General features: G+C 35.3%; 2 protein-coding genes across 2 annotated transcripts; one reads left to right on the plus strand and one right to left on the minus strand.

Annotated features, from left to right (window-relative positions):
- Positions 1-5,587: 5,587 nt before the first annotated feature.
- Qsox1 (Quiescin sulfhydryl oxidase 1) lies at positions 5,588-13,308 on the plus strand. Its single transcript, XM_077445646.1, has 3 exons — positions 5,588-5,598; positions 6,064-8,050; positions 13,066-13,308. Exons 1-3 carry the CDS (start codon positions 5,588-5,590, stop codon positions 13,306-13,308), a joined length of 2,241 nt encoding a protein of 746 aa, XP_077301772.1.
- A 624-nt stretch (positions 13,309-13,932) lies between these two features.
- sca (scabrous) lies at positions 13,933-25,613 on the minus strand. The gene is made up of 4 exons (XM_077445711.1): positions 25,380-25,613; positions 17,713-18,037; positions 16,623-17,306; positions 13,933-15,279 (listed from the first exon to the last, which is right to left on the minus strand). The coding sequence occupies exons 1-4, from the start codon at positions 25,544-25,546 to the stop codon at positions 14,566-14,568; spliced, it is 1,890 nt and encodes a 629-aa protein (XP_077301837.1). The 5' UTR covers positions 25,547-25,613; the 3' UTR covers positions 13,933-14,565.
- Positions 25,614-26,240: the final 627 nt, after the last annotated feature.

Below are 26,240 nucleotides of genomic sequence, written 5' to 3' on the forward strand. Positions count from 1 at the left end.
GTATGACAGGGATAATGGATATAGTGGATAGAGTGAAGAGATTGAAATGACAATGGGCGCGTCACGTAGCTGGAAGAATGGATGAAGGGTGGACAAAAGAAGGAAGACCACAAGAAAGATGGGAAGACTAAATAAGAAATTTTGTGGGGTGAGATGAGACAGAAACGAGTGGAGGCGTATTAGAGAGACCTTCATCCAGTGGATGTTGAATGACTGTAAATTATGATGATGATATCTTTTTATTCGAATCGATTTCTATTTTTATTCGCAATTAATTCCAGATTTGGGATCCATACAAAAAATTACAGACTTCGGCAAAGTCATATATTCATTGAAATGTATGCAATTTTTATACTATTGTTGCGAAGGGGTGGGTGGAGGATCCAAGTAAAAGGCCAACAGTCGTTTCACAGCATTTATTGATGATTAAGGAGATACACGCACTGTCAGTGCTCAGTCCAGAATGACATGATATCGCCTACGTACCGTCTTATAAAGGGTCGATCTCTCAGGACGTCTAATCTGTTAACCTGTTGTATAGTTACGTATTCGGATATGTATTTCCACGACATTGGGTCTCCCCGTACCGATTCTGAGAAAAGCCTAATAACGGTCATTGTTTAGCCTCAATGCACTTAGAGTCCAGATATAATCCTGGAAGTAAGTGCAAGCACTTAGTTAATCCAATAACAGATATCCGTTGGTCTAAGTGCAAGCACTTAGTTAATCCGATAACAGATAACCCTTGAACGGTCACATAGCCTCTGGGATTCTATTCGCTTAATCCGCGGCGTACGTAACACTATCAAACTATACTTTTCGTTTGGAATAAATTTGTACAATAAAAAAAAAAGGATTTGACAATTTTTTACGATATGACATTATTTCTAGTCAATTTTGCTAGAAATATACATACGTGTGTATATACAGTCGCGTTTTCGGAAACCGGAACACCATAGAAAAATGTAATTTTGCGTGAAATTTCAGTGATCTTAAATAAAATAAACACCCAAAGTCATTAAAATGGTAGATTATATCATAGTGGTTTATTTAAACGACAATCGTTAAGAAAAGAAACAACAAAAAAAAGGTATGGAGAATTTTAGTCCGAGCCGGTTTTTATGACCAAACGCAGTCTCCACAGTTGAATGAAATTTTGAATGAAAAAACACAGTTGAGCGTAAAATTTTAATTTTATTACTCACATGGTACTATTTACAAATTATAAATACTTAATTTATATTTTGTTGCGGCTCCTTTTAATTTTATGACGGCTTTTATACGGTTAGGCATACATAGAATCTATTAAGTTTCTTAAAATGTCGATGGGGAAGTCTTCATACCATACTTTTTCAGTGGTCTCTTTTAATTATTGATGGCTAGACACATTTGTTTTACTAATCCTATATTTAATAGCCATCCATAAATTTTGAATTGGGCTTAAATCGGGACTATTCCCAGGCCATGTTAATGTCTTTACACCCAATTCCTGCAAATAAACCCGAACCTAAAAAAAAGTAACAAAAATATTTCAGTTTTTTGATCGAAATATTATTAATTACATTCAATATCATTAAATAAAAATAATACTCACTAATTTAGCTCGATGACAAGGGGCAGAGTCATCTTGGAATATGACATCATCAGAATTTGAAAGATGGTTTTCCATTGATGGGATAAAACTTTCTTCTAGAATTTTTGTATATGCTATTCTGTTAATGGAACCTTGCACAAACTGTATTCGACCAATTCCATAATAAGAAAAACATCCCCAAACCATGTGGCTTGGGGGATGCTTCACTGTCTTCAGGGTACACTTTTGGTCGAATCTTTCTCCAACTTTTCTTCGAACATACGGAAAACCATCAGAGCTGAAGAGGTTAAATTTCGACTCATCAGAAAATATGACTTGTCGCCAATCCGATGTCGTCCAATTTTCGTGATATTTCGACCACTCTAATCGGTTTTTCATCATTTTCTTCGTAAGTAATGGTTTTTTCGCAGGTTTCCGAGCGTGCAGTCCAGCTTCTCTGAGTCGTTTTCTTAAGGTTACATCACTAATTTCAATTGAAAATTGATCCGAGATCTCTTTTCTTATCTCTACAGCAGTTTTGAACCGTTGCTGTAAAGATAATAGAGTTATCAGGCGATCTTGTCTCTCGGTTGTGCATCTTTTGTGTCCTTTTTCCGGTCCGGTTTTCATTATTCTTGACTCAGTAAATACAGAACGTCCCATTTGTTGATAAATTGATCGCAATGAATGTCCAGAGTCTGCCAAAGCCGCAATTTTTATATTCTCCTCCAATGATAGTTGAGTGTATTGTTGCATGGTATTTTTATTTTCAACGATTTCGATCCGTATACCTCGAAAACTCACACTAAACTGAACTCAAATCGTAGAAAACAATCATATTTAAAAGACCTGATCGTTAAAAACCACACACCTAAAGGGACAATATTTTTATTGCCCAAAAATCGTAAAATCATAAGTGTTCCGGTTTCCGAAACCGCAACGGTATATGACCTTAAAAATGTATTCTGCCTATTGGATGCTGGTTTTATATAATAATTGTCTTCATTTGTTGATTTATATTGTCTCTAGAATACACGATTTCTTAAATAATGTTTTTATTAAAATTATGTATTGAAGATGAATTGAGATAATTTTGATAAAATCTTTCAAGAAGAATTTTATGAGAATATTTTTAAACAAACCACTTGTTTAGGCTTTCAATACATTCAACTTCAACATAAAAATTTTAGCAGCACTAACTATTATATTTCTGTTTCAACTGAAGTATTTCATATTTACCATTAAGCCAGCATTTTGGCTTAATGATAGCGTATATAATTAGCACCACTGAGAACCAAGGTTCGAATCATCAAACTGCTTAAATGAAAAAATGAATAAGTAGATACATAGTTACATAGTTAGATACATAGTTGCATAGATACAAAGTTAGATACGTAGATACATAGTTAGTGCAATGCAATGCAGATGCACTGATTTTTTTAAAATTTACAATAATTGGTTGTTAGCTCGTCATCAGATGAAGGATGTAAACATGGTCACAAATTAGCCATTGAATAGTCAGGAGTACGACATTTCGAATAGATTTTTATAATAAATATTGCATATAACATATAAATATGTACGAAATTTATCAAACAGAAACGGAAAAAAATAATTGTAAGCAAACCCAAATCAAAAATTTTCAAAACATAAAGGAATTAAAAAAAATCAGTAAAAATTATTGATAATGAAATAGGTATAAATAAAAGGTAAATATATTCACATTAATGTACATACAAAATGTACATACAAAAGTGTATAAATTTCATACGCAAACAAATCAATTTAACAAAAAAAATTGGAGTAAAAATAAGAATAAAAAGTATGAGACAGAGGAAACAATCGGCTTTGGCTACAATGCATCAAAATACGTGCAATTCAACTATTTTATTTATAATTTATTTAAATTTATGATTTTTATAAAGAAATTTAGTGGATTTTCTTCAGTGAAATTGGAGACTCTCGTTGACACATACCCTAATACTATTAATTAAAGAAAATACAAAAAAGAGTCGGAGTCGTTGATTTATTACCACTCCGATTCCGACTCCACAGCCCTGCAATAAAATGAAACCGTTCGCTTTGATTCGTTAAAAATTATAAAATTTTATGCAATATGCACTCTCTTAAATTTTTACTTTTCTTTTATTTTCTTACTTTTCTTACGTCTCTGTACGCAATATTGGCGGGTTGACTAAGCATATGTATATTTATTTTTAAATATATATTATACTCAATTACTGACATCTATTGAATAAAACGAAAATTTTTATATTATCACTTGCTTTGGGGTTTTTATATATATTAATAATCACTAATATTATTTTTACTTTATATTTTATTATTTAAACATCGCTTATTTTTTATTCACCTTATCATATAATAAACGGAATAAATTTTCATTAAAAAACCATACATGGGATGTTTATTTAGATTACTAAGGTATGAAAAAAAAATTGTAGCCGCCGCCAATATTCTCACGTCTCCAGTCCATTATCAATAATAATATATATATATATATATATATATATATATATATATATATATATATATATATATATATATATATATATATATATATATATATATATATATATATATATATATATATATATATATATATATATATGTATGTGTGTGTGTGTGTATGTACATATGTTCGTATGTGGCAGACGCGTTGACTTGATGGAGATTTCAAAAAAATAAATTTTAGAACACCAGCATATATTTTGCCAAAGATATTTAATAAAATAAATACACGCGAACAACGCGCACAACCAATCAGAGTGAAGTGGTCCACGTCGACTAAAACCATTGACCAATAGGTGCATTTCAAGCATCTGCTATTTTTAAGCCGATAATTTATGCGCATACATTAAATTCGATGAACGCGACTTAATTTATGGACATACAAGTCGGTGAACACGATATCACATATGCGTGTTTAATAATAATAATAATAATAGACACCTAATAATTGACCGTCAAGTGACGTCAGGCTGAGCGATGGCTGACGTCATCGTCAGATGCGCTGCGCGGGAGTGTACACACATACACACACATTCACGAACTTTACCACTTTATCCACGACTTTTATTAACAAATTATCGACCCCGTTCATTATGTGTTCTGAAAAAGCAAAAATGCGTGAGCGATTTTCATAGCGGTGTTTATCCTGGCATGGCAGCGATTCACATTTGGGATGCAACCAGGGCTGCCAGGCGTCCCAGTATTCCGGGTTTGTCCCGGTTTCAAACCTCTCGTCTCGGCGTACCGAAATACAGAAAGGAGATACTAGTTTATAAAAGGAAGGATTTTAAATATCTGTGCATGGAAAGCGGGGTTGGAATAGGAAATTTCCCGGTTTAGATATCAATAAATCTGGCAGCCCTAGATGCGACGCGTTTACCGAAATTAACAAAATGCAAAATTTGTTGTTTTTTTTTTTTTGGTTAGAAGAGATGTGTGGGGCAGGAGTCTATGTGACGAGACAGAATGTTAAATTACAGAAAAGACAAATATCAAAAGGCAAAGATCGAAAATCGAAAGATCTTAAGTTGAAAGATCCAAAAAAAAATGGTGCATGGTAAACGGTACATACTCACTTAATTTGCGCGAGCAGGATACAACGGGAACAAGAGGAACATGCTTTTCCTCCCGTATTTTGCGCGCGCACATTAATACGGGAGGAAAAGCCTGTTCCTCTTGTTCCTGTTGTATCCTGCTCGCGCAAATTATGTGAGTATGTACCGTTTACCATGCATGTTTTTGCATTTTTTTGATCTTTCGACTTAAGATCTTTCGATTTTCGATCTTTGCCTTCCGATATTTGCGTTTTCTGTAATTTAACATTCTGGCTCGTCACGTAGACCCGGATCAAAGACAGGACCAACACTTTTCTTTTAATTTATTTATTTAATAACTTCATATGCCAACACACATGTAATGATATTTCATCAGATAAAACACCAGTATTGAATATTATATATGTTATACAAATATCACTGTGCATACATGGACTATATGTAATATTTTCTTTTATATTTTTATATTTTTTGTCTCACTTTTTGTACTGTTTTTTTGTTGATATTTTATTCTGTATGTGTGCCAATTTAAATAAAATAAAATAATTTGAACAATGAGCACGTGTCATTCATACTAATGTGCGCGCGCAGAATACGGGAGGAAAAGCCTGTTCCTCTTGTTCCTGTTGTACCCTGCTCGCGCAAATTAAGTAAGTATGTACCGTTTACCATACACCATTTTTTATAAGATCTTTCGATTTTCGATCTTTGCCTTCCGATATTTGCGTTTTCTGTAATTTAACATTCTGCCTCGTCACGAAGACCGGTGGGGCAGTTGCCCTTAAAGACGAGCCACTATTTATAGCCTCCAAAAAATATTAAAGAGCATAGCATTCCACCACGAAAAGGTTAGTCATCTCTGAGATTAAAGTAAGAGAGGGCTAATTGCCACGTGAACACAATCAGTACTAATCAGAATAATCAGGCATGGCCGTTAAAACGGGTGTTACGGCAGCTGTCACACGTCACAATCGTGCGACCGGCTGTCGAGTACAGACATGAACTCGACCAGCAAGAACAAACTATTGAATTCCACCGTCCGCTTGCAGTAATCATCACATCGATCATGAACATCCTCACAGCGATCATCCTGACCTCAATCTGCAGCCTAACCTGTCAAGCTGCAGGCATCAATATCCTCGAACAGCTCAAGTACAAACAAGCCTTGGCCACCCAAGGCTTATACACACCGCACGACAACATCGAAATCCTCACCAAAGACAACTTCAAATCATCCCTGTACAACAAGAAGCACGCGTGGCTCATCGAGTTCTACAGCAGCTGGTGCGGCCACTGCAAAAACTTCGCGCCCACCTGGAAAGAATTCGCAACCAGCGTACACAACTGGCAGAAGATCGTCACCATCGGAGCCATAGACTGTGCCGACGACAAAAACAACGACATATGTCGAGAGTGCGAGATCCTAGCCTACCCCACCATCAAATACTTCCACGAAGACTACCAAGAAGAGCCGAACAAGTTCGGCCTCATGATCACCAAGTCGGACTCAGCTCAAGAGCTGACACGCCTGCTGCTGGACAAGCTGCGCGAGGATCAAAACAGCGGCTTCGGCAAGTCGTGGCCCAACCTCGCCGTGCAAAACTTCTCGAACGCGGCCGAGATCTGGGACAACGTCTCTCCGACGATCCAAGTCGTATTTCTCATATTCGAACCGGTCGAATCTACGACCGGAGCCCAGGTCATATTAGACATGCACGACATCACCAACGTCAAAGTGTGGCGCCTCTCCGACCGAAATAACCTCGTCAAGATCCTCTCCATAACGAACTTCCCCGCTCTATACGCCTTAGATAAATACTCATACAATCCGCATGCCATTCCGTCGAGCTCGACCCGGATCAAAATCCGCAACAGCATCGTCAATTATTTACACTTTACCAATGTAAACATTCCCAAGTCTTACTACGACTGGTTGTACATGTCTTCGTCTCAACGGCCGACTGCCCCCAGCAATCTCTCAATATCCGCTTTAAATCCGATCGAAAACATGATATACCAAGCTGACTTGGAAACCGGACTGCGCTACACCCTATCGCATGAAATAACCCGGTTGAAACGTATAAATGGAGACGCTCTGATAGCGCTCAAGAGTTATTTGAAAGTGTTGATAAAACATTTCCCGTTCAAAGCAAACGGTGAAGTTTTTGTAAGTATGTTGTTGGACGAGATAGAAACCAGGGATGAATGGCTCGGAGAAGATGTTTCTAATGTCATCGCCACTTTAGAGATGAGGTACAGTCCGGTATATTCGACTGTTTTGGAGTGGATCGGATGTAAGGGGAGTTCGGCCAACTATCGCGGGTTCACCTGCAGTCTGTGGACTATTTTTCACACACTGACCGTTTCCAGCGCCGTGAAGAACTCTGGTGACGCTTCCGAGGTGTTGCGGGCGATGCTCGGCTACGTTAAGCATTTCTTCGGGTGTGCCGAGTGCTCGGAGCACTTTCAGGCCATGGCCGTCAAGAACAAGCTGCAGTCGGTGGCGGAGAACGACGGCACTATTCTCTGGTTGTGGGTGGCGCACAACGAGGTGAACCACAGGTTGGCCGGGGACCGCACCGAAGACCCGCAGCATCCCAAGAGGCAGTTTCCGACGGCCAAGGAGTGTCCCAAGTGCCGGCACGCCAACGGCAATTGGGACTTCGAGCAGGTGTTGGTCTACTTGAAGTATATGTACGGCTTTGATAATTTGAATTTGATGAAGACGGTGGCGTTTCAGACGTCTCCGGCTTCGCACTTGTCCAACTTCGACATGGCCATTATATGCGTGCTACGGCTGTATTGCGCCATTCTGTTTTTTTTCATATTGCGTTTGTTTTTCACGAAAAAGAACTATAAGAAGAAGTTGTACGCGCACGACATGCTGGGGAAGGTTTGACAATGAATTGACGGGCGTCGGGCTTTAAGCCGACTGCCTCGTTTCAGAACACTCTTCCAGTTGATCTATTGAATTGCTTTATTTGAAATAATACCATTTTTATCTAGGTTCGATCGCTTTACAACACGGTTACAAAAAATCAAGGTTTTGCCATAGTTTTTCGTAATTTATCATACATCACGTATGTAAGTACATACATAGGAATAAAATAGTTTCACAATTATATTATGAAATTGACTCAACTTATACTATATAGTTGAACCAATCTAGCGATGGCCAATCACATTTCGTTTCAGTTTCGCATTACATTTTGATCAAGAAATACAACATTGTTCGTGCGTATAGCGATCGGTAGAATTAGATTTTTATTTTTAGTAAGTTTTGAGTTTGCGCTTTGTATTTTGAAATATTTACATAAATTAAATTTCGCTATTATTGATTTATTTATGGAATACGTACATATTTTATATTAATATAAATTTATATTTTTTAGACGGTAAAAGTAATTGTCGACGTCATGTTATGGACAGAAAAACTTACAGTATAATATTATTAAAGACCTTGCATTGAATTATATTCTAATAATATTATATATGAAATAATTAAAAAAAATGTCCTTACAATGTTACAACATATTGTATGAATCCATGACAGCATGTTCAGTTCTCGTAAGTCTCACACTAATCGGATCGATTATATAATTGATCATTTGAAACAATTTCGTTAGTTAGTAAATTTATCTACATATATATATATATATATATATACAATATAATAAATCAATGTTTGTCTGTCCGTCACGTATGCATTCCTATACCATTCAACCGATTGCGATGAAACTTACATGAGTTATTGTGTGTATTGCCCGCGATGGTTTCTGTAAAAAAATAAATCGCCCAAAAACGGGAATGAGTGCAATCATTCCAAATTTGTTCACATCGCCACCGGCGTTGTTAGGGTAAAATAAACAAACAATTTCAAATGTGTTCGCCGCCTGCGTTTTTCTGACAAATTATCATTACTGTAATTTAATTTGATTGTATTAAGTATTAATTTTAAACTGAATCATTCACTTAAACATACCGAGACACGGGAACGGGAATTGCATGCATTGTTGTGGCATTGCCGTGTTTAGCTAGTCATTTTATAAAAGTGGGTCAATTTTAAACGCTCATGCTGACGAAATTGACTCAATTCTTGCTATCCTGATTAATATTGTCATTTAATAACCTCACCATGCGAGTGATTGCATCAAATGTATTAACTCGACTTCAACAGCTTACATAACATTGATAATGTATGTAGATCTATTGTTCTAATTATGACTGCAAAATATTGTAAGCAACAACTCTAGCATCGCTGCGAATTATTTTAAATATTTTCAACAATTGCGTTGCGTTTAAAATATTCTGAAATTGATTGTTTTTTGCTCGCAGTGTTTGTTACAAGGCTTTTTTTTCCACATACAATATATAACAGTAGATCTACATACATACATGCATATAAACGACGTTTCAAATCATTCCATTAGTTAGAAATTTACTCAATTACAAATATTATGTTGCCAATATATGTACATGAACGCGGCTCAACATTCAAGTGGATTCAAGATTCAACGGGTTTTAATCAGTGGCGGCTCGTGAGGTTTCATAGAGATTAACCGGGCTGTTTTACCTCACATACCGGTGATCAAATACAGACAAAAATAGCATGCATGTGTACTATACTGGGAGGGCTGCAGCCCGTAGGGAGGCAAAAATACCATACTGGAAGGGCTGTAGCCCCGCAGCCCATATAGACGAGCCGCCACTGGTCTAAATATAAATAAAGGCTAGGATCCATCGACTTTGTAACAGTAATTGTACGGCATGGTATGCCTAAGTAGACTCCAGCTACGGGCGTATCAATCTTATGAATTTGACTGTCAATATAAGGATAAATAATCACCGAAAACACTCAAGGGGGTGGACTTTGCATAAAACTATGTGTGTCTGCGCCCTAAAGCATTGAAGATTAAACCATTTCATGAAATTGTCAAATAAATACTCGGTTCATGAACGGTGCAAACCTGTCTTATAACAAAACCAATCGTTCAAAGTAGTATATAAGATAGAATTTTTACATATTTTATGAAATTGACAGACTTTTTGACAAGTTTGTGAAATAAGCAACGTTCTTGTCCCGTTCGTGGACTGATTTGTGTATATATTGGTAAATTTACATGCCGTGTGCGTTCCGTCACACAACTAATAGTTACAATTTGATAAAATGGAGGCCGTTCTCAAACGTGTCAGTCGACTTTTAATATAATGACATATTCTGGCTCAAATTTTGACATACATTTATAACTTAGCTTATACCGATCAAATTTACAGCTATTATCATTTTATTTATTTTTTATTATTTATATTTATATAGGATTATATCCATACTAAGAATAGTTTTTTATAAATATATATATGTACATTAAATATATTTATAATAAATTTATATTGTTTACTTTTATCGATGCAAAGTGCTTGAAAATGATTATCATGAAATTCACTTACATATTATATACATCAATAACAACTATAAACCTGTTATCGCTCGATTCATTTTACTTACGTATATATTATATAAGTAAGCAAGGTTGTGAAAATCCATAAACGGTGCAGACTCTGATTAAATTTTTAAATATCTGCACCTACATATGTATATTCGAGTCAACCAGTGTTTTGGTATGAAAAAAAAAAACACATTTTCATAATAATCATTTTCCATTTTATATTGCATGTTACAAGACCAGTGTTTCAGTACAAATAGAAATTTGAATTTTCATGCTAGCCATTTTTCACTATACATTATATATATATATACTATGCATATTATGTCATCGCTGTGCGCATTTATTATTATATATTTATAAATAGCGTTTGTTTTGCGCATATTGATTGTTCAGATGCTGAATGTTAAATTTGAATTAATATTTTATGTGTATGTATAATTAGTGCTAAGGTTGTAAATTTAATTAATTGTATATTTTTATTACTAATTTGAAAATAAAATTTCGAAATATTGAACGCGACTAATCAATTATGCACCACTCGGCTATACCTTGTCTCCTTGTTGTTCAACAGCTCGCAAGCAATTTATCTTAATGGCGAATTTATGTGTGCAATTTTGCAATTGTTTGTACAATACTGTGGATCACAACTGTGGAGTCGGAGTCGTAAAAAATCCACCGACTTCAACTCCTTTTTATTATTTTCTCAAATAGTATTACGATATGTGTCAACTAGAGCAATGCTTCCCAATTACTTTCATGTCATGACCCACTAAATTTGAAATAATTAATTCCCGGCCCCTAAAATATAATTTTTTCTAGTTAAAAGGTTTATTTGGCAGTAATTATTACAATTATAATACACATATTTATATTCAGTACAAAATTATAAGAACTTGCTTAAAAACATTTTTCTAATATAAAATCTATACACACATGAAACAATTTAATGCGATAGATAAGGTCGCATGTTTTTACATAACAAATCGATATCGGGTTCAATGTCAGAAATGCCAACTCGCAAAGCATCTTTCAAAGTCTCCGTGGAAAGGCATGACCTTTGCTTATTTTTTAATATAAGTAATGACGAAAATGCTGTTTCGCATAGGTACGTAGTCGCGAAAGCAGGATATTCTTTCTGTCGCCTTAACCAAAATTCTGAAATACTTTTTTCATTAAATTCCACTGCAAGCAAATTATCTGATCTGATATCGATCAACTCTTCTTGGGCTGTACACCCGAAACCTTAATTTTGTTACCGTTCCTTTCTTCGATATATATATTGAGTGAATGCGACAATATATATCAATATATATATTGAGTGAATGCGACAGTTGCGCTTCGACCAGATAAAACGTATTTTAAATTGACAAAATCGAGGTTTCGTATTATACTATTTTCTCCTCCAAAACTGGATCAATTTAAAAAAAAATTTCATCATCGGTATTAGAAAGATACTTTCTGTGCATCTATCGGCGTATTTTTTTTTAAATCGACCGTTAAATAAGCACGCTGGACTCGTTTCGTGGGTGTAAAAAAGAGGCGATTTTATAGATGTTTGGCGGCTCGTAGCTCCTATAAAATATAATTAATCAAAAAAATAAAACGATAGATGCACCCCAATGGTGGATATCCATGGCATATTAAAAAATAATTTCTCTAGTGCCATGATTGAGTAAGGGAGAAGTATAGTACGTTTGTATGGACAAGGCGCTGCTGTCCAGCCCTCTTAAGGACTTGGCAAATGGTGTTCTTATTCAATTGTTCCTTTCATCCTCATTCAAGTTTGAGAAATATTTCCTTAAATATATACATTCCCCAGATATGTAAAGTGGAAAATTATTCATAAATGAATATTTGTACTTTCTATTGAATATTTTCGCGGCCCCCGCTAGAAATTTTACGGCCTCCCAGGGGGTCGCGACCCTCAATTTGGGAAGCACTGAACTAATTTGAACTGAATTGTAAAACTGATTGTTTCCTCTGTCTCATACTTTTTTATTCTCATTTATACTCCAATTTATTATTTATTTACAAAATACTTGTAAGAATTTGTTTTAAGAAATTCATTTCGCACCTCCACCAGTGTTTTTGCAGAGAATACACATACATAGATACCATGTTGGATCTTCTGTCAAATGTCAGGCCATGCTATTCTTGGTGTTTACCTCTATTTATACCTATTTCGTTACCAATAATTCAATAAATTGGGTCACATGTCAATTTTTTATATTTCTAAAATCGCTTTTATTTTCATTATTATAGTAAATCGGTCCACGAAACTTTTACATTGAGAAAAGGGAACTGTCCACCCATCATGATGGAAAATATAATGCTTCCGCATAGAGACTCTGGGTTAAGTATCTGGGAATACACTTTGATAGACGCCTGGTCTGGAAAATTCACATCAAGAAAAAACGCGACGAACTTAATCTAAGAACTAAAAATATGCATTGGCTATTAGGTGGAAACTCTGCTTTATCATTGGAAAACAAGATACTCGTGTATAACACAATCATTAAACCGATATGGACCTACGGAATACAACTCTGGAGCTCGGCTAGCAGTTCCAACATTGAAATCCTACAACGGTTCCAGATCAATAGCTCGAGCCCTGTGGTTCACAAAAAATACTGATCTCAATACCCCAACCATCAAGGAAGTAGCCGCGAAACCTAACATCAGTTATAGGAAGCGTATGGTGTAAGAGAAACAGGCTTTGATAAATAATAATTAATTCCTTATAAAGGACGATATCACCAATGGGAGAATATATATAGGTTTATAGGTTACTCCAATGGGAGATATCGTCCACAAAATGAAGCAACTATTAATCAAACAAACTAATAAAAGCCAAAGACTGATCTTAGTTATATTTATATAAAAAAATATTTTTATTAACAACGATTTTATACAAACAAGAAAAGCAAAGCTTACTAAAATCATTCAAGTTGGGGTCAAATCAGTAAATTTTGAAGCGACTCTACAGCCCTGGTTACAGTATGAATGAAACTATTTTTTATGCATTTTTTTTTATATTTTATTTATTTACAACATAGAAATGTGATTTTAAAACATAAAGATATCGTCGACACATTGAGAAATTTAACTATGGATTATTTGAAAAAAAATTTATATATATGTATATTTTTAACGATACATAAAATGATGTTTGATACAATTTTGACAGCGTAACTGTTTTTATTATAATAATAATCTTTTAACATATGTAGTTTACTTCAAAATAAATTGTTCGTGGATTTTCGTTTTACGTTAACGATATAAGTCATTAAATTATAACTGTTTATTAAAACAAAAACTTTTTTTTTTTAATATATGAATGAGTCATTGAAATCAGCAAGTTAAGATTTACGTTTTTTAGAGTTTATACATAAATAAAGTTCATCCCATAATATTTTAATTTGTATGGGGGTTGAATTGAAAAATTCCACCGCTGCAAATGAGACCCCATTTCATAGGGACTTAAGACTAAATATAGGAAGTGAAAATCGTTAGTCTAATATGAGAAAAAATTGACAAATATTTGTATATATAAGATTAGCGCGTTTAATAGTAAAGTATATGATAAGATGAAAAAATGTATGAACTTTGTGAGAGCTTATATACTTATGTAGATACGATAGAATAGATTATAGTGAGTGGACAAAATAAATTCTTTAAGATTAGAGAAATACAAAATATCTGATGATTTCAGTCTTGGTACTAATTACTAACTATCTTAAATACTTTTTGGTTAAATAATAAATGGTAATAAATCATTTTCACAATCCACAGCATGCATATAAAAATAAATAATGGTACACTTATATAAACACTCGAACGCTCCCGGCAAGAGTGTACACACGTCTCCGGCGACGGACTTCCATTCCCGGCGCACGATAAAATTTTTGGTTTCTTTGGTATCTATGAATGAATGTACTCTATGTATTCTTGACTGAGTGGCTCACCGCATCCCGTCGCATTTGTCCCTCTTCCTCACCGACATCTCGCTGCTGGACAGCGCTATCCATTCATTTTGCGCGGCGTTGAACCACGTCAGCCCCAACTCGTACTTCCCGTTCAAGTTTGCGCGTTGGCAACGCGAAAACCACCAGCCACCTTCGTAATCAGCAGCGCAGTCTATCTTCGATATGTCCCTGTCCCTGTCGACGGCCGAGAACTCCATGCCGTTCTGGTATTCCAAGGCGTTGCTCGCGTTGCCCGAATATCCACCGATGCTCAAGCGATACCCGGAACTCTCCGGTCCTATGTTGAAGTGCTCGTATTCGGCGTGCCAACTCTTGCCAGAGACGTCGAGCATCGTCACCCGGAGCGACGAGCAGTTGTCCGACGTCAGACGGTGCAGAGCCTCGTTTCCGATCCAAAACTCACCAGCCGGAGATCCGAAGCCGTCAGCGTACTCCTGATACTTGCGGTTGAAGTCCAATGAACCGTTCCAGCGTTTTTGTATCAGCGTCCAGGAGTTGATGCACTTTGTCTGTATTGGGATGCCGTCTCCGGGTGATATGAGTCTGTTTGCAATGCCGTCGATGTCTTTGCAGCTCTTCGGTAACGATCCGGTGATTTTTTCCAGTCTTCGCTGCGATTCTTTGTACATTTTGGATTCGTCTATCGACGCAGATGAGCCGTCGATGTTTTGAACTGCGTCCAGTGTCATCTATGGAGAAATAAATTGGTTTTACAATTGGATACAATTTAACACTACATTACATTAAAACTTTGAAGCTAAAAGTTCTATGTACAAATTTATTGAAAATTAAATACATATCTTCATATATTGTATCCTCTTAATTATCCAAGTAAAATAAAAGCATATTGAAAACGAACGACTGCCTTATATTGGTAAGATTTTTACCAAATTTAATTCAAAACATGAAGTAATAAGTCATTTCATCAACGATACAACTTTATCGTACTGGTCTTCTAATAACGATTCTAGACATTAACTGGTATATATTGTAAATATATGGAAAAACTCAATCTTGGTCCAAAACAAAGTCATTAACACTCATTTTACTAAGTAACTTTCTCATATATACAAGAAAGATATTCATTGCATTCTAATAAAGATAAGACAAGTGAAAATTTAATCAGTTTACTAGGTTTTAAAAGTATCGATAAAGAAATCGAGAAATTATCAATTGCATTAGTCACAATACGACGACGCTGATTTCTGTCAATAGAAATTAGAACACGTTAATGTGTCAGATATAAATATATGACATAAATAATACCTACATTAATACATTTGTACATTTCAAGTATTAATTTACATACATATAAAAGCCAAAAAAATTATGTTGGTGAATTCGAACAATAAAATGTTGAAGCTTAACGATAAATGTATGGAATATTGCATATTTATATATGTATGTTGTTTGCTGAGATGAATTGGATAAGCCTTCAGGGCCAAAATGCTTAAAATATTAAAAAAATCAATATCTGTTATTTTAAAATGATTATTTTACTAACAGTTAGGTTGCTACAGCAACATTTAAATATTCGTTCTAAAACTAGAACACTTCTATAACTAAATACCATATCTACATAAATATTGTTTAATTTAAAGTGTGTTTATATATTTGTCTCAAGTTTAATTTATCATATCTAACCAACACAAACACACATATCAATCCGGAAGAGCTATTAGTAATATCTTTTACACGTTGTATTATAATTTTGTATACATATACGAGTATATCGGTACGAATTTTAAGGTGTAAATATGTTTTCCCATTTGATTTTAAGCTCAAAATATTATACCAACGATCTGCAAAGTTTATAAACATTTAGACACAAACAAAAACATTCAATCAGCAACACCGGGTATATCTACAAGTTAGTGTAATAACATTATTGTTAACGCCGCTTACTATTACCAATTATTTTTCATTGACTTGTACGCATATGAGTCGGACCGTTTTCACAGAATTACGTCCTATTTATTTTAAGGTTAATAAAAAAATCTAAAAGTTTGATTCAATCAATATTCATATTCACCTCTAATACTTTATCAGACTCCTTGAACCATTCGAACTCTTTCTGGAGCTTATTGACGGTAGAGTTGAGGCTTCCCAAGGTCGAATGATCAACATTGACCTTGTCCACCAAGTTGGAGACGCTGACTGCGACGGCTTTCATCGACTGGCGGATATTTTCCTGGTCCTCTTTCAGGTAGCTGTTATGAGAGCGTATTTGAGCAACGTCTACGTCCAATTTCGATATTTCTTTCCTGAAATCTGGCACCGTCTTATCTACTTTGTTCTCTAGCGTCTCCATGCTCTCTAAAAGCTCCAGCATGGAAGCGTGCAGCTTGTTGAAGTTGGAGACTTCCGTCGTCACGTTCTGTATGGCCTCCGAGTGCTTGTCGTGGTCGTCTATCAACTGTTGCAGTTTGAAGTCGTCTTGTAAGTTCCTCGTCTCCAGCACTGATTGAACGTTCCTCTGCAGCTCTTGCAGGTCGTTTTTCATCTGCTTTTGTGCCAAGTAAAAGTTGTGGTGAGCGTGACGCAGCTCGTCCACTTGCTTCCGCAGAGCGTGCAAATGACGGAGCTTGTGATGACTGTATTTGCCATCCTCAATGATGTCCGTATTCATGACTGGAAACTCCTCTCTGGTCTGGACGTACATCTTCTTATTCAACACTTTAAATTGGGTCTTCATGTCGGTTCGCATTTTTGCAATCTGAAATGATTTCATATAATATTTTAACTACGGCAAATTTTTACATGTATTTACATATTGGGAATAGATATCTCTTATTTTTTTATTATATGTGTTTCTAAAAGTAATATAATTTATTACTAATGACTAGCCCATCATGTGACTTCAACATTTCTCCATTTTTGGAAAATTTTATTCTTTTGAACAATTTAACATTTTCTTTTTTATTTATTTCATTATCTTATAAATTTAAAATGTAACTTAAACATTTGTTTTTAATTTAGATTATTTTTTAATATAAATCTTACTTAGAAATAGAGAAAGGATATGCCTTTGATCATAAATCATTAAAATACATTTTATGATACGGCATTTATACGTTTATAGATACAAAATTTCTATTATTATATGTACATATATTACTCACATCGTCTTTCATCGAGTCACAAGAAGCTTTAGCAGTGGTGGCGATGTCTCGCACTTGTCTCATGTCCAGCATCAGCTCGGCTTGACGGGCTTCTCCGGCGGCAAGACGGGCCCCGTCAGCAGCGGCCAACTTGGTAACTCCTTCAGCTTCGGCCAAAATGGTCGCAACTTCGTTCCTGAGCTCTTGCTGCCATCCACTGGCATTGTTGGCAGCCTCCATCTCACGCATCTCCCGACGAAGCTCGCTAACAGTATCCATGGCCCATTCCAGAGTCAGCTGAGAGTTCCTCTTTTCGTTGCACGTCGTGCACGATTTCAACTCCTCTCTAAAACAAACAAAAACACACTTTTAAAACCACTCTTTCGTATGTTTAAATCACTATTGTAATCGCAGTGCCTGTATAATACAACTAGCTGAATTTTGAAAAAAAATATGCCTATGGTCTAAATTTCATGAGTACATACTGGTTATATAAGCGGAAGATATACATAGCGTGCTTGCAGAGTCATTATCTTAAAGCAGATGGTTGTGAGCCAAATTATAATTTGATATATGATACCCTTGAAGTGGTGGACTAGAAAATTTCCAAGCGTTGAAGCTATTGAAGTGTAAATTCTCACAGTTTTATGTTTATAAATTAACAAATGGTGCTACCCGGCTTCGCTCGGTAAATGGAAATGCAGTCTAGTAGTGAGAATACCGTCAGACTATGGAAAAAAATCTCCATTCGTATTGAATTTATTTGAGTCGAAAAAAAATAATATTATTTAACGACCGACCAATCAGAAACGAATTACAGACGCCGTTTCGGTTTTATAAATATAAGATTTGACTAGTCCAGCCAATCACAAATGAATTACAGACGCCGTTTCGGTTTTATCTTACAAGACATAAGATTTACATACCAAGGTTTTTTTAACCCTTTGAATGCTGACCAACGCCAATCGGCGTTTTGCCAACAATTCCAACGAACTGAAAAACGCCGTTTTTGGGTACGTAAAAAATAAACAAGAATACTACCCGCTAAGTCTTTCCAGGTAGCATTGAATATGGGTCGTGTAATCCGTGTCAATGTTTATAAAGACGTTTACAACGGAATTTCTGAATTTATAACTAAAGCCCGGACCCAGAAGGTGCCGCGTATTGTTCAAATCAAATGTAAATGCATTGTTAAAGGTTTGCCGAATCTTTTATACAAAGGATTTACAAAAATGGAACAATGAGTGGCCCCTTGGCTATCCTACCTCTATTTATAACTAGTCACCGGAGCCTGAGGGGGCCATGTATTGTTCAAAGGTTGTAAATGCATTGTTAAAGGTTTGCCGAACAATGGATAGCACTGTGACTATACTATTATGGGGGATGAACGAATGAGACGACTGGCATGTTGATGCACGTGTTTATTATATGACAGCTGAAGGCAGAGTGAGTAGCCGCTCTCCGAACCCAGCCGAGTTGGTCCCCACTCGCAGGATGGTGACCAAACTCGACCATGTCGTATAGCGAGCCGCCACACTACCTCTATTTATAACCATAGCAGAATTTCCCGATGGAAATTCCCAACTGCTGAGTATTTTAGATTGTGGCTTGGCATTTAGATTGTGAGCATTGCATCTTAACAACAATGAAGAAGATGGAACTAGTTTTGGAAAAATACATTAATTAATAGACTTCTTTTGTTTATTTTATATTGTTGCAAGATATATTAGAGAGTCTAAACACACCTTTACAAAACTCGAAATCCTCGGGGGTAGTTATCTAGGGTTTGTTTAGATCAGCTACAATTTTTAAACTTCTTTACTATTAGATATCTAAATAGTTCTAGTTGGAAATTTTCAGCGTGGTGGGCTTTCAATAGAAAAGACGTCAACTCTTTTCACTTGATCCTTTCAATACTAATTCCCAAAAATATTTTTATCTGCAGCGCGTTTATCGTATGTTTAACGGAGAGCTGAATGAGGTTGATCTATTTGGTATTTCCCTACATCAATTCAGGTCTAACATCAAGAGAATCTTGACCGATTGATTCATTTCTTCTCCTATTCTATTTTTCCAATATTTCCAATATTTTTATACTTTAGTTTAGTTATGTAATGTGCTATTTAATCATATTATAGCTTTCATTCAATTCCTTTTCATTTGTTTATTTTGTATTTACCTTTTTCATTTGTTTTATATTTGTAAATTTCAATTTCTTCTTATATTCTATTTTATAACCTTTTCCAAATATTTTAATACTATAGTTTAATTATGCAATATTCTACATATTTTGTCATGCCTTTATTCTTTACTTTTTAATTTGTTTTCCTCATATTTATCTTTTTCATTTTTGTAAAAATCTATTATTGGACTCGGATGTTACATATATTATTTATTTACTATTTGTTTTTTTATACATATCTATGTACATCCTGTCTGTTGATTTTTCAATTAATAAAATAAAATAAAAAATAAAACACTCAAAGGGTTAATAAAATTAAAGAACTCCTTAACGCGGCCCTGAAACTCAGTTATTATGAGATTCAAATAAATACAATTTTTTACATATTTACATACATCAACATATTTTAAGTTGCTAGATTTTTCAACACGGCAAAACCCTTTACAGTACCGAATAAAATTCGATACTATTTACTATTCTCTGCATACATATACTCAATCTGTGTGAATATATTATAATAATTAATGTATTATTATTATTTTATTTTTTCGTAAGTGCGCTTCAAGGACGTACTCTTTGGAGCTTGACGTTGAGATTTTCCCTTTTTGGGAAAAATTCGCGGAATGTGTGTGTGTGTGTGTGTGAACCACGCTTCGATAATCGGATTTTTACCCACGTCTGAGTGACCAGCCTCGCCTGAGAACCGTTTTCGCGTTTTTGCATTCGCATCCAGTGAAGCATGCACTTTGGACCACCGCGCCGTAATGACCGTTCGCTCGGTGATTGCATTTTAATAAAAATAATATATCAATTGGATCGAAACACCTCGCATTCAATCCGAATTCGGTGCTTTTCCATTCCGCGGATTATAATTGAAAAGTGGAGGCGTTTTTCGTTCCAATTATTGGAATTAGTTCCCAGAACACGATAACACTCGCAAAGTACACAATAAACGCGCGCGCGCGCGTGTGTGTGTGTGTGTGTGTGTGTGTACGTGAAAAAAATCTTTCGCAACATTTGCATTTTCCTGTTAATTTCCAGAGCCTGAGAACTTTTCGTTTACCCACTCATCTACAGCCAAAAAAATTTAATAATAATAAAAAAAAAATAGCAATAGTTCGTCATATCAAATCAAACAATGGACAATTGTCTGATATATGTACATATATATGTGATATGCCCTTGCTGTGCGAATAATATAATACATATCATAAACGTGCAAATATTAATTAAGGCTCATTATATATGTATAGTATAATGTGTAAACGCGCGCTTTATACATACATACAAACCAGTGCCGGCCTTACACCCAATGGCGCCATCGGGCAATTTTTTCTATTTCGTATGACTTTTGGCTTTAATTTTAAATTTTAAAGCGCCTTTGACGCATCGAGTGGCGCCCTAACTTATATGGCGCTCTCGGGCGCTTCCCGACCAAGCCCCCCCCCCCCTAAAAAAGGCACTGATACATACATATATACTGGATGTACGTTATATTGTAATAAACGTGCATTGATTGACTTAAGATCGCCTTTGATTATCTCTCCTGCAATCCTCCCTATATCTCGAACTCAACATATCTATATATTTATAAAATTGAATGTCTGTCTGTCTCGTATGTAAACCACTGAACCGATTACGATGCAACTTTCAGGATTTGTTGTATGCATGTCCGGGAAGGTTACTGTGAAAAAAAAACGGGAAAAAATCTCTTCATAATATTTTTAAGTAAGATTTTACCGACGCGAAAGTTTGAAACGCTATTGCGTAGTCGAGGAAATGTGTTCGTTAGTAACCACGTTACCAGTTGGTTTGTGACGACACGGCTTTGAAGATACGTTGTTTGATCTCCAACCATCACTTGAAATGGGAACGGGAATTGCATGCCTTATTCCGGCATTGCAACGCATGCCGCCTTCAGATCAAATCACTTATCAAAATACACTTAAAAAAAATCAAATTTCAATTGTTGTATACACAGATTATACTTTGATTGATACATATGTATATAAAAAAAAATGATATTTTTATTAATCGGTTTTTTGTATGAATATGTAAAGCGTGTACTTGGTTCCGCCGCGTGCATAAAACAACAGTTTTTCTAATAAAATTGCGCAATATTTACACGAGCAAAATTATTAATTTTTGTACAACAATTTAATAAGTTAATCATATTATATAATAAAAAGACAGCGAGTTCAAATTTTTGGCTTTACTTCACAGGGGACATGACTGGAGTGTAGTATATATGTACATATACTATCGAAAAAGATCACAAACATGGTCTATACAATGGGCTCTAAAAATATGAATTATAAAACAATGCTATACTGTTTTTGTAGAAGCTTTTCGATTGTAAAGAAAATAGATAGAAAAATATGTCCAAAACGCTACATTAACGCTTAAAAAATAGATTTTGAACGACTGAATACATTAATAATATTCTATTATATTTTGAGTCCTTGAAAAACAGCACATGGCAACATTATAATTTTCTACATTACATACGTATATGAATGTGAATAATAAACATTTTAATTATATACTTATATTAAGGTGACCATTCGTACTGATTTTTTGGGTGTCGTGAGATAAAACCAGTACACTTTTATCTAATAGATGGATAAATATACAAATTCTACGGCAAAAATTATGTCTCCTACAAAATGATTGGCAAATTAGTCAAATATTGTTTCCATTTATCAGGAACAAATGCACCAGCCGAAGGACTTTTTGTGTACTTTGATGAACAATGCATAATCCACTGATAAAACAATCATTTTTTTTTAACCAGTCTTTTGTAGGGTTCGGTGATTACTAGTCAAATGTGAACCGGTCACAGGACAACCGGTCGCTCTAGATCGGTCACACGTGATTACCCGTCACTGGTCACACCCAAAAATTAAAAATTGATCGAATTTTTGGGTGTGACCAGTTTTTTCGTGACTAATTTTCGGGTGTGACCAGTTTTCTCGTGACCAGTTTTAGTGTGACGGGTGATCACGTGTGACCGATCTAGAGCGACCGGTTGTCCTGTGACTGGTTCATATGTGACATGTAGTCCGTTTACCCTTTTGTAGAACCTAATTTTAACCAGTCTTGTGTAGAATTGTAAGGTGGTTTAGGCCAATTTAATGGAGGAACCGTTTCAACAATGAAATCAGATAAATTTGAAAACTCTTGACTTGACTTGGAGTCACAAATATCCAAGTCTGGCTAGCCGTATTATAGATTAGCACGGGATCGAACCCAGTAACCTCTCGAATTAATCCTGTAAAAAATTCCAAACGTTCTCATATTATATTCCAGTTAAGCATGGAAGATTCGACTTAGCTTCCTATTAATCGACGAGCTTTATTGTGTACCTTTCGCATTTGCGAACTTGTAAATGCGCGATTCTCATTGGTCAATAGCAATCGCGTATTTTTTCCTACTAGTTTTAACGTGGTTGAATCATATGATTAACATATGAAGCTTTAGCAAATAAAAAAATAAAAGTGTCGAAAAAAGATGCGAGGATAAAATATACCTACATACATTTACATATACATACATATGTAACAACCGCTGATTTTGTTTTTCTATAAAAATATTTTTCATTTCTAGATACTAAGATTGAAACTCATGCATATGTAAGTAGATACATATCCATCAAAAATATCATAGTTATTTTAATTATTATACCATACTTAGCTTAATGATTTATTATATGTTTTTTTTGAAAATGCAATTCGCCAAAGAATAAATTAGCATACATATTTTTTATAAAAGCGCAAATATACCAGTTCTGGAACGGCACGGTGTTCACTAAAGCGATTCGAACGCGTTTTCACATCTCGGTAAAGGAAAAAATCGCACTTAAAAATCACCACCTGCTTCGCATAAGAGCAATAACAAATGCGATAAAAAATACATTTAAAAAAAACAACAACGACAACGACAAAATTAAATAACTCTTCCAGCGCTTACAAAATAAATAATGAAATAATAAAAAAAACAAACATCGCCAAATCCAGTATTTAAAATGCTTTCGCATAAAAATCTACATGTTCATTTAATACAAAACAGTTTAAAAAGCAGCGGCGCATTGCAATTTGCAAATATCCAATATTTTATGTTGAGAATTGTTATTATAACAGTTATTATGCTAGCTATTTTTATTCTCGACATTATGGTAGATCTTTACTTACCTGAATATTTGTCGCTTTCTCTTTAGGGTATCTCATATTATATGAGTCATATAATATACATTTTTAAAGAATAGGCGAAAACAAGCATTGAATGTGTCTAAAGCTTAAAATAAATCAACATTGAAGCAAATAAACAGATAGAGAATAAAATAAAATATTAATTACATATACCTATAGTTAAAATAAGCAACAGCGTAGTATAATAATCGGTGGTACGCGAACCACTGAAAGGTCCTCAAAAAAACAATATTAACACGTTTAATTCATTTTATTTTCAAATGTATTAAATTTTATTCAACCGAGCAACGCCGGGCAATTCAGTTCGCGCTATATAAATAATACTTCTGTAACATTCTGCTAAATACTATTAATATTCTGCTAAAAACGTACAAGACTTGGTATGACGTCACCCAGTCCCATTGTATTCCGCTAGCGCACGCGTAAGTAAGGCTGTGCGACAAAAACAGGTGGAATCAAGTAATCGAGCAATTTTTGGAGCGATAAGTTTTTTTTTTAGAAAAATAGTGTAGATGATAACCAGGGGCATCATTTCAGGTTTTCTCAGGGGGGGGCAAAATTTTGACCATTAAGGAATGATTTTCTATGGGGAAGGGGATGTATTATAAATTTGCTATGTACATATCTACATTTGTAATAGGTTTTTGAGCTCTTTTTCCTATTATGCTGTACATTAACATTAGAATAATATAATACTATGTTTACTAACCAAATTATATTAAAATTGTAAAATAGAAAATGATCAGTAGTTATTAAAATAGATATAAGATGTATTGTGAACATAATTTCGTAACAATAAAAAGCATTTAAAAATCAAGATAAGCGAGAACAGTAATAGAAAGGCAATCCAATTCAACAAATTTGTTTCGTAGGATAAACGGGTTTTACAAATATCTTTCAAAGTAAGACAAACAACAAAACAAAATATATTTGGGAGTTAATATTTTTTGTTCTGGGAAAGATCCATGTGTTTATACTTGACAGTGTTGTAATGAATTTAAATATTCTATTTATGTTGGTTTAGTATTTGAATTCAAATTCATAATAATACGTTAAACAACGGGTATAGTCCCGTTCAAATCTAGAAGGGGGCGGCTGCCCGCCCCAGCACCCCCTGATGAAAACCTTTCCCACGTGACCAATATTACAAAATATCAACACGAATCAAGTAAGATAAGTTGAAAAATAAAAATAAAAGCTTTTTAAAAAAAGCAACACTTTACATCACAAAATCCACAATTTTAAAGCAGCAGTAGCAGTCTTTCAGAAACTAGTGGATTTGATGTATTGTTACATACCTCAAGTTGTCCATGTCCCTCCTGATGATGGCCAATTCCAAGGTGTGTTGTTCTGATAGTCTGTCGGACCTGTTGGTCTGGTCCTCTTGGCCCCTCTGGGGCAGGGCTGCTGCCATAGTCAGCAGCAGCAGCAGCAGCAGCACTGCGAATTTGGGGTGCGGCCACATGTCCGCGGTTTGCGAATTTGCGAAATGTGCTGTACCGTCGAGATGTTTCGTTGCCGGCAGTTGGCCCCGTAGTGAAGGGTGCTTGCAATGGCAGGCAGTTTTTAACGAACGTAGCACATGGCGTTCAAAAACGCCAGGTGTGTCGGCAACAGACGACTACCTGGCCCGCACCAACCCCGAGCACAAGCCAATGTCAGGTCTGCCCAACCATACTGCTGCCAGTTTCGCAATCTTTCGCCACAAACCATAAAAAGTCCTGGCAATAGCAAAAAATCCGCCACGTAAGCTGAAAGGGACACGTCCTAGCTGTACTGTATGCACTAGACTAGCCGGCGTTGCTCAGATTTTGAAAAAGTTCAAAAAGTACCGAATCCTGTTGGTGGTCTTTTAGTGCTGACGTCTTTTCTGTTGAAAGCCCGCAACATGTCCAATTACAATTATTTACAAATCCAATAGAAAGCAGGTATAAAAAGTGTAGCTAATGTAAGACGAGGATTTCGAGCTTGTAAATGTGTGTTTAGACTCCCTAATATATCTGGCAACAATATAATAATAAATAAACAAAAGAAGTATTTTTCCAAAACTACATAGTTCCATCTTCTTCATTGTTGTTAAAATGTAATGCTCACAATCTAAATGCCAAATGGCAGTTAGGGCCGGGCCGCACCGTGCGACTTGCGCGCGACTTAGTTGA

This window comes from Arctopsyche grandis, chromosome 2, assembly GCF_051622035.1.
Source record: "Arctopsyche grandis isolate Sample6627 chromosome 2, ASM5162203v2, whole genome shotgun sequence".
Lineage (NCBI taxonomy): Eukaryota > Metazoa > Arthropoda > Insecta > Trichoptera > Hydropsychidae > Arctopsyche > Arctopsyche grandis.